This window comes from Mastigoproctus giganteus, chromosome 1, assembly GCF_048544385.1.
Source record: "Mastigoproctus giganteus isolate SK-2022 chromosome 1, ASM4854438v1, whole genome shotgun sequence".
Taxonomy (NCBI): Eukaryota; Metazoa; Arthropoda; class Arachnida; order Uropygi; family Thelyphonidae; genus Mastigoproctus; species Mastigoproctus giganteus.
Window position 1 is genome coordinate 78,684,992 of NC_143575.1, and position 12,205 is coordinate 78,697,196.

The 12,205-nt window shown below is 38.3% G+C and overlaps 1 protein-coding gene across 1 annotated transcript in view; it reads left to right on the plus strand.

Annotated features, from left to right (window-relative positions):
• The first annotated feature begins 1,292 nt into the window (after positions 1-1,292).
• Positions 1,293-12,205, plus strand: part of Atox1 (Antioxidant 1 copper chaperone) — a 34,108-nt gene continuing 23,195 nt past the window's right edge. The window contains exon 1 of the mRNA XM_090380636.1: positions 1,293-1,401. Within this exon, the coding sequence (XP_090236762.1) occupies positions 1,390-1,401 (12 nt within the window). The 5' untranslated portion in view covers positions 1,293-1,389. The remainder of the gene's footprint in view (positions 1,402-12,205) is intronic.

A 12,205-nucleotide genomic window follows, 5' to 3' on the forward strand; every position in this document is an offset into this window, starting at 1 on the left:
TTGTGTCAGCCTTTGATCCTCCTTTGTGAATTGGGGTTACATTTGCACATCTCCAGTGTATGGGTACCTCCCCCTGACTCCAAAGAAGCTCTCATAATTATGGCTAGGGGTTTGGATACTTCCTTTGCTGCCCCCTTTAATATAACTGGATAGATCCCATCCACCCCAGGTGCCTTTTTTATGTTTATCCTCAACAATCTCTCCTCCACTTTCCTCACAGTTATTACAAAATCATCCAGCTCACTGCCAATGTTTACTTTACCTACATCATTCTCCTTCCTGAATAACTTCTCATGCGTGAATGTAGATGCAAAATACTCGTTTAGATTGTTAGTCCCCTGAGCAGGATCCTCAACTGTTGAACCATCAATATCCAGCGGACCAATCTGATTCATCCCTTTCCTTCTTGAGTTCAAATATGTAAAGAACTCTTTTCTGTTTTTCTTTGCATCCTTTGCCAAGGATTTTTCGTAGTCTGCCTTTGCCTGCCTAATCTCCTTTGTGACTTGGTTACAGACCAACTTATATCTATCACAGGCTTCCATGTCACCCATTAATTTGCATGTATCCCATGCATTTTTCTTCTCTGCCACATGTCTCATTAATTCATCTGACAACCATTTAGGCCTAAACCTTGAACAATATTTCTTAGTTGGAATGTAAAGCCTGGTAGCCTCCAAGATTAGTTCCTTGAATGCTTCCCATTTTGAGTTTGCTGTTGGTAACATCATCAGTTGATCCCACTGTATAGAATTTAAATACTGTCTCAGACCATCATAGTCGCCTTTACGAAAACAAAAACCCTTCCCTTTACCTCTGATGGTAGTTACCTCCTTGAGTAAATCCCACTTCAACACACTGTGATCACTGCCACCTAGTGGTTAATTTATCTGGAGATTCTTAATGCATGAAGAATCACTACTGATAATCAGATCAAGAGTATTGCTCCCTCTTGTTGCCTCACGAACATGCTGATGTAGAAAACAATCATCCAATAAATCCACAAAAGCCTTGCTAGTGTGCGAGGGACCAACCCACAAATTCCAGTCAATATCTGGGAAATTAAAATCCCCCATTATAAGACTCTCTGATTTACTGGCCCACTCTATTTCCCTGTACAATATCTTATTATACTCATCAGAGTCAAACTTATAGGAACATAAAAAAATATAAATAAATAAAAAAAAAAGTAAAAGTCAACATTCATCGGACTCCACGCGCATAGTAGTAAGATAGTTCTCTGTGACTCCACCTATGCAGACGAGATTTTACTTTTAGTATTAACGCAGAGAGTATCTACTGCTCTGTGACAGAGAAGGAGTACTAAATATATATTTCACGGTTCATACGAAAACTGTTTTTTTTTTTTTTTTACTTCTTCTTTCAAGAATGACATCGGAGGTAAAAATGTGAATTATTTATTTCATTTAGACATAGCTGTTAAGACCCCTCTTATAGAAATCTTTTTTTGTGTGACGTGTAATATCAGATGCTTTAACGTTCGGTTTAACTTGATTTTGCGTTGAGGATAGTACTTGAACTGTACAGTTTCTTGAGCTGGCTTGATTGCATATTCTTCGGAAATAAAATTTCGCAATAAAATTATCGTAGAAGTTAACACACCCCCCCTTCCCAATATGTATAAAAGTTTCGTCGTATGTTCAGTAAGAAACAACAATTTTTTTTTAAACTGTAACGTTTTTTATTTTATTTTCAGTTTAATTTGATTACAGAAAAGGAATGCATATAAAAAGTGAATACTGTACTGTTTTAAGTGCAATGATTACTTTAACTTAATTTAATCACGAACAGAGTCATATGTAAAGTGGCCAGATCCTTAGCATTCCAATGCAGTACATATAATAGGGAGGGATTTTTCAACCCACTGGGAAACAGTATATACATTTTTAAAATTTTTTTATATAAAAAAATATTCACATACAAAATATAAATTAAATATATTGACTTCTTTGAACTAAAATTATCAGTCTTCTTAAAAAAAACCCAAATATATATATATATGTGATGTAATACAAAAATGTATAAAAATGTATAAATTATATTATATTGTTATAAAATAGTATTGATAATTTGACTATTGCTACAGTTTTTCATCAATAAGTGTTATGGAATTTTCTTTAGCAATACGCAACAAGTTGCAAAATCCTAAATGTATAGGCCGCGGGTAATTAAGATAACCGAGAATAGGCTAGCTTAAAGACCAGTAATGTATTAACTATAATATCTTTAGTTAAAAACACCGGCACGGACAATGTTTAATTAGCCATCATGGCGAAAAACAGTGACATTAAAGAAGAACAAAGACGAGTTAAACCACAATATAATTCAAAAGAATAATAATAAGTACTCTGTTAGTACCCATGCATTGCTAAAACAGCTACTGGGACAACAGAAAAAGCTAGAAAGAAATTAAATAAAACTACTATAATAAATAAAACTACTATAATAGAATATTAAAAATAAAATGCAAATTGAACCATCATAATACAAAAGAATAATTATATATATACAAAGGGTACTAGGAAAGTTTTGCAATATGACGCAACAATGAATCACAGGAAGCTGCTTGTTGCTGCCTGTTGAGACATGTTCATACGTGCATAGTAGCCGCCGTGCCAAGTCGATGGGCCCAGTTATTCATTAGTAGTGAGAGTGTAAAGTTCTTGGTATGGCATCGTGGTCACGAAGTGAGATAAGGACAGTTTTGCGGTATAATTTCGTGCGTGGTTTAACCATAGACCAGTGCTTAGAAGAAATGACTCTTGCACTAGATGATGATTGTCCACATCGTACAACAATATTCAGGTGGTATAGAGAATTCCAAAGGGGAAATTTCACTCTGGAGGATTCTGAGAGGCCGGGAAGGCCACGAAGATCAGTTACGGAGGAAAACGTTACTGCTGTGAGGAAAATGCTTGACGAAAACAGGCGTGTGACCTACCAACAGATAGAGGATACTTTGGGCCTAAATGCACCAGCAATTCGTTCGATTCTGCAAGATCATTTGCACGTGAAGAAACTTTGCTCTCTCTGGGTGCCACATCAACTGACTGAAGAGCAGATGACACGACGTGTGACTTGGTGCCGGGAGATGTTAAAAAAGTTTGATAAGGGACAATCTCGGTATGTGAACAACATCGTGACAGGTGACGAGACTTGGCTGTACTATTACGATCTGCCGACCAAGGCTCAAAACAAAGTTTCGGTCTTTGATGATGACGACACACCCGTAATTGTCAGAAAATCCCGATCTGTAAAGAAGAAAATGATAGCTGTATTTTTCAAATCGAGTGGAATTGTCGAACGTGTCGTTTTGGACACGCAGAAGACAGTCACAGCTAAGTGGTATACTGAACAATGCCTGCCTAAAGTCATTGGATCTATGAAGAACCTGCGGCCAAAGTCAAGAATGGACACCTGGTACCTCCATCACGAAAATGCTCCAGCTCACTGCGCCAAAGCCTGCACCGAATATTTGACCATGACAGGACTGAAACTTCTCGAGCACCCTCCCTACAGTTCAGACCTTGCTCCCTGTGACTTTGCACTGTTCCCGCATGTGAAAATGAAGCTAAAAGGGAGGCGGTTTTCCAGTGATGAGGACCTTCTACGGGCTTGGGACAACGAGTGTGCTTTACTCCCTAGTGAAACTTGGCAGAACTGGTTTAAAGATTGGTTTCGGAGGATGGGGAGGTGTATTGAATGTAGAGGAAATTACTTTGAAAAAATTAAATAAACAAAGCTGTATTGCAAAACTTTCCTAGTACCCTTTGTATATATATATATATATATATATATATATATATATTTTTTTTTTTTTTCACAGAAAAGCTGAAATTCAACCCTCCTGTTACGCTACGTAACGATCAGAGGGTTGCGTAAAAGATGTGAACTGAGAAAAATAGTCGTAATTAGAAAAAAAATAATAAAACGAGTATTAAGTGTTTTTGCCAGAATTAAGCATGTTTTAAATATATTTTTGTTTAGTTAAAAAAGGTTGTTTTTTCTTAGAAATAAAAATACATACTTCTTTTAACAATAAAAACAAGAGAAATTAAATATTTTTCTGTTGATTGAATTTTTTTTAATAATTCTTCCTTATTTGCTATATATATTCGTAAAATTCTTCGCAAGAATTAGTAAAATTGCACTTAACTTGTAGTATTCCTTTCAGCGTTTCTATGGGCATTTGTTTTTGTTGATGTGCACAGCTTATTTACTACTGAAAAACTCTTTCTATTGTACCACTGGTTTCTGGCAAACATAATGCAAACAAAATTATGTTTGCCATTAAGTATGGAGGCTACATGTCCAGTCCGGGACAGTTTGCAATGTGGGACAAACAACTGCTATCCGGGACTGTCCTGCATAATCCTGCAAATTTATATGATGAGAGCCTTGTCGATCAATTCGGCCCTGGAAAGATTGTGCAAGGCTCAAGGGGTAGAATTTTTTTCAGCCTGGTCTGTACTTGTTAACAGGAGAGACTGCTTCTACAGGGATGGGATACACTTAAATAGAAAAGGTGCAAGAATATTTGCTGATGCTATCGAGGCAGTGTTAGGTGGGTTGGAAAACTGCTAGATTGGGGGGGGGATACAAGGACTAATAGATTAACAGCCACTGGCAGAGGTGAAAGTGATTCTTGCACTGCTTTTATTGGAATGAGCAGCAGCCTGGAAAACAAGATGCAGGATATTTCAGTGACTGCTGGAAGTCATTGCGGTACAAGTAAACACATGGGTTGTGTTAGGGTAGCTAAGAAAAAGAACAGGTGCACGTATACTTGCGTGTAAACCAATGCTAGGAGTTTGTTAAATAAATTTGATGAATTTGAGGTATTGCTCAAAGCATCAAAGGCGGATATTGTTGGGATATCAGAGATGTGGTGTCACACAGATATAAGGAATGCAGAACTGGAATTTGGGGAGTACAATGTGTACAGAAAGGATAGACAGGATAGGAAGGGAGGAGGGTTATGCTATTAGTTAAGAAACACATAAAATTCAAGGAAGTGAAGCCAGTCAACATCGCTGGACAGTGCAGTGTTGATTCAGTTTGGTGTGACATAAGCATTGGGAGGTCAAAATTGAGAGTAGAAGTGTGCTATAGGCCTAATGACTCTGATGAGTATAATAAGAAACTGTACAGGGAAATAGAGTGGGCCAGTAAATCAGAGAGTCTTATAATGGGGGATTTTAATTTCCCAGATATTGACTGGAATTTGTGGGTTGGTTACTCACACACTAGCAAGGCTTTTGTGGATTTATTGGATGATTGTTTTCTACATCAGCATGTTCGGGAGGCAACTAGAGGGAGTAATACTCTTGATCTGATTATCAGTAGTGATTCTTCATGCATTAAGAATCTGCAGATAAAGGAATCACTAGGTGGCAGTGATCACAGTGTGCTGAAGTGGGATTTACTGAAAGATGTAACTACCATTAGGTGTAAAGGGAAGGGTTTTTGCTTTCGTAAAGACATTTATGATGGTCTGAGACAGTATTTAAATTCTATACAGTGGGACCAACTGATGATGTTACCAACAGCAAATTAAAAATGGGAAGCATTCAAAGAACTTATCTTGGAAGCTACTAGGCTTTACATACCAACTAAGAAATATTGTTCAAGGTTTAGGCCTAAACGGATGTCAGATGAACTAATGAGACATATGGCAGAGAAGAAAAATGCATGGGATACATATAAATTAACATGTGCCACAGAAGCCTATGATAAATATAAGCTGATCTGTAACCAAGTTACAAAGGAGGTTAGGCAGGCGAAGGCAGATTACGAGAAATCTTTGGCAAAGGATGCAAAGAAAAACAGCAGAGTTCTTTACTTATGTAAACTCTAGAAGGAAGGGGATGAATCAGATTGGTCCACTTGATATCGATGGTTCAACTGTTGATGATCCTGCTCAGATAGCTAACAAACTAAATGAATATTTTGCATCGACATTCACACATGAGGAGTTATTCAGCGAGGGGAATGCCAGAGGTGTATTCAACTCTGGAAGTAAGCTAGATAATCTTGTAATAACGGAGAGTAAAGTAGAGGAGAAATTGTTGAAGATGAACACAAGAAAGGCACCTGGGGTGGATGGGATCTATCCAGTTATATTAAAGGAGGGAGCAAAGGAAGTAAGCAAACCCTTAGCCATAATTATGAGAGCTTCCTTGGACTCAGGGGAGGTACCCATAGACTGGAGATGTGCAAATGTGACCCCAGTTCACAAAGGAGGATCCAAGGCTGACACAAGTAATTATAGACCTGTGAGTTTAACTTCTGTTCCAGAAAAATTAATGGAGGCACTGGTTAAAGAAGCACTGCAGTATCAACTAGACAAGACTTCAGTTATAGCTCGGACACAGCATGGTTTTGTTAAGGGGAAGTCTTGCCTGACCAATTTGATTGGATACTATGATGCAGTCACAAAAGAACTGGATGCAGGGATTAACTTTGATATTATATATTTGGATCTTAGAAAGGCTTTTAATACTGTTGCACATGGAAGACTGCTGCACGAATTGGAGCAGTGTGGCATTGGAGGCAAATTGCTGCTATGGATAAAGGGATGGTTGAATGGGAGAAGACAGAGAGTGGTAATCAATGGACACTGCTCATCGTGGACTAATGTTATTAGTGGAGTCCCTCAGGGTTCTGTGTTGGGTCCATTACTGTTTTCTGTATTTATAAATGATATTGATGATGATATATCAGGCTTAATGTCCAAGTTTGCAGATGATACAAAGGTTGGCAGGGTTGTTAAGTACACTACTGACGCTATGCTGCTGCTGCAACAGGATCTGGAAAGGTTGAGCAGATGGGCTGAGATGTTGCAAATGAAGTTTAATCTTGACAAATGTAAAGTACTACATATGGGAAACAGCAACCCCAGAGCAATGTATCAACTCTGTGGTATTACACTTACAGTGGTAGAGAATGAAAAGGACCTGGGGGTAATTGTGCAGGCAGATATGAAGTTCTCTGAGCAGTGCAGATGGGCTGGAAGAGTAGCTCAAGGTATCTTGTCAATGATATACAGGAATGTTTCTAGCAGGGATAAGGAGGTGATTATTCCCTCTTATAAGGCAATTGTCAGGCCACACCTTTAGTAATGTATACTGGCCTGGAGGCCTCATTTCAAGACGGATGTAGAGCTGCTGGAACAAGTACAGAGAAGGGCAAAAAGATTAGTGAATGGAACGAAGGGCTGCTCTTATGAAGAAAGGCTTTAGTTTTGCAAATTATAGTGTCTGGAGACTAGGCACTTGTGAGGTGATCTGATAGAGGTGTTTAAAGTCTTGAATGGTTTCAGCATGCTCAATCTGATGGGATTCTTCCTCTTGCTCAGAATAATCACCTGGGCATAAATTCAGATAAGCACCTCCGTAGCCAGGTGGGAAGGAGCAGCAGTGCGTAGCACACGCTTCTTGATTAGACCGGGGTTTGAGTCCGTCACCACCAAATACGGCGGATGCGGAAAGGTCAGGGAATGACCACTGCATATCCCGGAGCAATATGGCCTTAGTTGCTAATGCTCCTAAAATATAATGTGCAGAAATTTGTCTTTAGCCAGCGGGTAGTTGGTTGGTGAAACAGATTTCCATCCCTTGTTGTGGAAGTTGATAGCCTAAATAAATTTAAGGCTCAGCTGGACAGTTGTTTTGAATGAACGACGGGGTGAAATTGAAGTGTGTTTTTTTTTCTTTGGCTGATGCTGCATAAGCTTGCTTTCTTGCATCATATACCTCTGCTAATGCTGATAATCCAGGAATTCTGGCTACTCTAGTCATGTGGAAAGTTCTGGCATTGTAAAAAATGTTCTGCGTGACTTTCTCTATTAAAACATAATTTTATGGAAAAAGAAAACTCCACTAAAAAAGATAATGTATGTTTTATACTTTTGGTGAGCATGCACGCCAGTAACTACGACAGCATTCCATGTGGAGATTTCGAAAGTAACAGCAATTAAGTTTTATAAGATACTAAGAGAGATTTGCAAATTGCTGTTGTTAAAAAAAAATCCATTAAGTTGGGTGGATTCGAGAAAACTGTAGAAGCAGATAAAACTATATTGGTAAAACCAAAACATCACAGAGGATGAAATTTAACTGCTAAGATGAAATGGGTGTTTGGAGTATTTGAAAGAGAATCAAAATTTGTGTTCATGAAATTCATAAAAAGTCGGAAAGCGAAAACTCTTTTATGCATATTTAGAAAAGTAGTGAAGAAAAACACTACCATCATAACAGATAAATGTTGTGGATACAGGCATATTACGACTTTAGAAAAAAAATAATTAACAAACATTTAACGCCGAAATATAAGGAACATTTTGTAGATCTATATACACAGAACACACATGAATAATATCGGAGCCCAGTGGAAGAGATTAAAAAGTGTGACTGAGAGACTAAATGGAAACTGTAAAGATATGTTCGCTGGTAACATGAATGAATATATATGGCATCAGATTTATGGGAAAGATCGTGACGATACTTTTCGGAATATTATTAATGAAATTGTGAAATAGCTATTGAGGACCAACTATATGATTTGTATTCATGAAATTGATTTTTTTTTCTGAAAAAGCATTGTTCTGTTCATTTTTGTGTTCTTCATTATGTTTTTTTCTCATTATTAAAAGCAGATTTTTGGAGTTCATGAGTGTTTTTACTATAGTGAGACCCCCGTATTCACAGAGGATGTGTTCCAAGACCTACCGTGGATGGCTGAAACCATGGATGTAGGCGAACATCTGCTGACCCCATATATAACGTGATTTATTTTGTACATACATATGTATAATAAAGTTTAATTGATAAATTAAACACACAGTAAGACATTGCCAACATTAAATACGGTAATAATAAAGTACAGCAGACACACGATTTACTGGGGTTGGATTAACCGGGGCACTTCAAGACTCCAAATTTAAAAAAAAAAAAAACAAATCATAAAATTCTAGTAATAACTAGAAGAGGTATATAAGAAGAGGCGTGTGTATATAAAGTGTATTGAGTAATAACTAGAAGAGGCATAAGCAACAAGAACCGGTATTATAAGTCGTCATTGGAACATTATCCCATTATCTTGCAACCCCCGCTGTCTTCACACCTACCGCTCAAAAAAAAAAAAAAAAAAAAAAAGAGACCAAATGTTTGGTTTGATTTAGTGCATCGTGTCGATTGTTGTTCCGTCGCACCACAAAAGGACAAATTTTGTTTCTTTGTTTATGTCAGAGATGTAGGAATTTTTTTTTTTTATAATAACTTTTTTTTTTTTTTTGTTTAGAAATCGCAAAAATGATGGGCAAATGCAAGAGTTGTGCTTCCAATTAAACAAAAACTTGAAATTGTTCAAACGTTTGAAAACTGTGCATCCGTTAAATCTCTAAAGAACCATTGTAATGTTGGTGACCAAACTATATGCAACATTGTAAAAAAATAAAGGTAAGCTATTAGATTTAAAATCAACGTCGTAAAAAATAAAGGGAAGCATCATATTGGACATGTGGTAGTACATGTTAGGTTTTTTGTGTTTTTTTCCTTGGTTAACCGCGAGTAACTGAATCAGCAGATACGGGGGCACAACTGTATATTATTGATTTAGTTTTGCTTATGAAAAAAGGAAAAGGTTTCCTTTATTTTTCATTATATTTCATAACCTGACCTTAAATGGTAGGTTAGGAAATAATAGAAAAGGTTTCCTTATATTTCCTGATCTAACCTTTCCCTCCCTATCAGGGGAGTGGGGTAACCTGACCTTTTTTCACCATTATGGAAAGCATTCATTAGGGCATGTGCAATTAGGACAAGTTATCATAGCAGCACACAAGTTTGACTGGTAAGTTACTCGAAGTTCGCCGTGGTTCTTGTGTTGGCTTTCTTTACCTTCACCCATTTTGTTTATAATGCTGGTGTTAACCTTGAATCAGTTGCACAGAATTGATTTGACCTTGACAATATTTCAGCAATTTGTGCTTTATCTACTCCATCCACACAGCTGAAACTCCTAATGTTGGTCCTCTACTTGCAGCCAAAACAACTCGTACCCAGTGAGGCATGGATGCTACAAAGTTTCTAAATGTCTTTTGGTATCTGGTACCAACACGTAACCAGCAGATCCTTTAACTCCTTCTTGATGGGATTGATATCTGGGGAATTTGGAGGCCAGGGCAATGCCTGGAAGTCTTCCTCATGTTCAGCGAACCAGTCTTGAACAATCCAGGCAGTGTGGCATTGTGCATTATCCTGCTGAAGGACAGCACACGGCCAGAGGGGAAGACTGTTGCCATGAAAGGGTGTAGCTGGTCGGCAATGATGTTTAAGTAGATGGTAGACATCAGGATGCCTGGCACATGGATGACTGGACCCAGGGTATCCCAGCAGAACATCACCCAAAGCATGACACCACCACCACTACTGGCTTGTTTTCATCCCACAGTGCATCCAGGTGCCACAAGCTCCGATTTCATCCCTCCTTTCGTTCCAAATACCTGTCCAGCTCAGCCTTAAATTTATTTAGGCTATCAACTTCCATAACAAAGGATGGAAGTCCACCAATTTTTCCACCAATCAACTACCCGCTGGCTAAAGGTAAACACATCTATCTGCACATCTATCCTACAACTGCACATCTATCCTACAACTGTCTTTCCTCAATTTGAATCTATGCCCTCTCAGGTGATTATTCTGAACAAGAGGAAGAATCCCATCAACATTGAGCATGCTCAAACCATTCAAGGCTTTATACACCTCAATCAGATCACTGCACTGGTGCCTAGTCTCCAAACACTGTAATCTGCAAAACTTAAGCATTTCTTCATAAGAGCACCCTTTGTTCCATTCACTAATCTTGTTGCTCTTCTCTGTACTCGTTCCAACAGCTCTACATCCTTCCTAAAATGAGGCCTCCAGATGTGTATACAGTACTCAAGGTGTGGCCTGACCATTGCCTTATACAAGGGAATAATCACCTCCTTAACCCTGCTAGAAAAATTCTTGTATATCATTGACAAGACACCATGAGCTACTTTTTGCAGACTGCCTGCACTGCTTAGAAAACTTCATATCTGCCTGCACAATTACTCCCATGTCCTTTTCGTTCTCTACCACTGTCAGTGTAGTACCACAGAGTTGATACGTTACTCTGGGGTTACTGCTTCCCATATGTAGTACTTTATATTTGTCAGTGTAAACTTCATTTTCAACCTCTCAGCCCATCTGCTCAACTTTTCTAGATCCTGATGCAGCAGCATACCATCATTACAACCTTTGTATTGTCTCCAAACTTGGACATTAAGCCTGATATACCATCATCAGTATCATTTATAAATATAGAAAACAACAATGAACCCAACACTGAACCCTGAGGCACTCCACTAATAACATTAGTCCACGAAGAGCAGTGTCCATTGATTACCACTCTGTCTTCTCCCACTCAACCATCCCTTTATTCATAGCAGCAATTTGCCTGCTATGCCGCACTGCTCTAATTTGTGCAGCAGTCTTCCATGTGCAACAGTGTCAAAAGCCTTTCTAAGATCCAAATAAATGATATCAAAGTTATACCCTGCATCCAGTTGCTTTGTGACCACATCATAGTATCCAATCAAATTAGTCAGACAAGACTTCCCCTTAACAAACCCATGCTGTGTCCGAGCTATAACTGAAATCTTGTCTAGATGATCCTGCAGTGCTTCTTTAACCAGTGCCTCCATAATTTCCCTGGAACAGAAGTTAAACTAACAGGTCTAATTACTTGTGAATTGGGGCACATTTGCACATCTCCATTCCACGGATACCTCCCCTTATCCCAAGAAAGCTCTCATAATTATGGCTAAGGGTTTGCTTACTTCCTTTGCTGCCTCCTTTAATATAACTGGATAGATCCCATCCACCCCAGGTGCCTTTCTTATGTTTATCTTCAACAATTTCTCCTCCATTTTTCCCTCAGTTATTACAAAATTGTCTAGGTCACTGCCAGAGTTTAGTTCACCTTTGGCATTCCACTCCCTGAATAACTCCTCATGTGCAAATGTAGATGCAAAATACTCATTTAGTTCGTTAGCTACCTGATCAGGATCATCAACAGTTGAACCATTGATATCCAGTGGATCAATCTGATTCATCCCCTTCCTTCTAGAGTTTACATAAGTAAAGAACTCTTTGCTGTT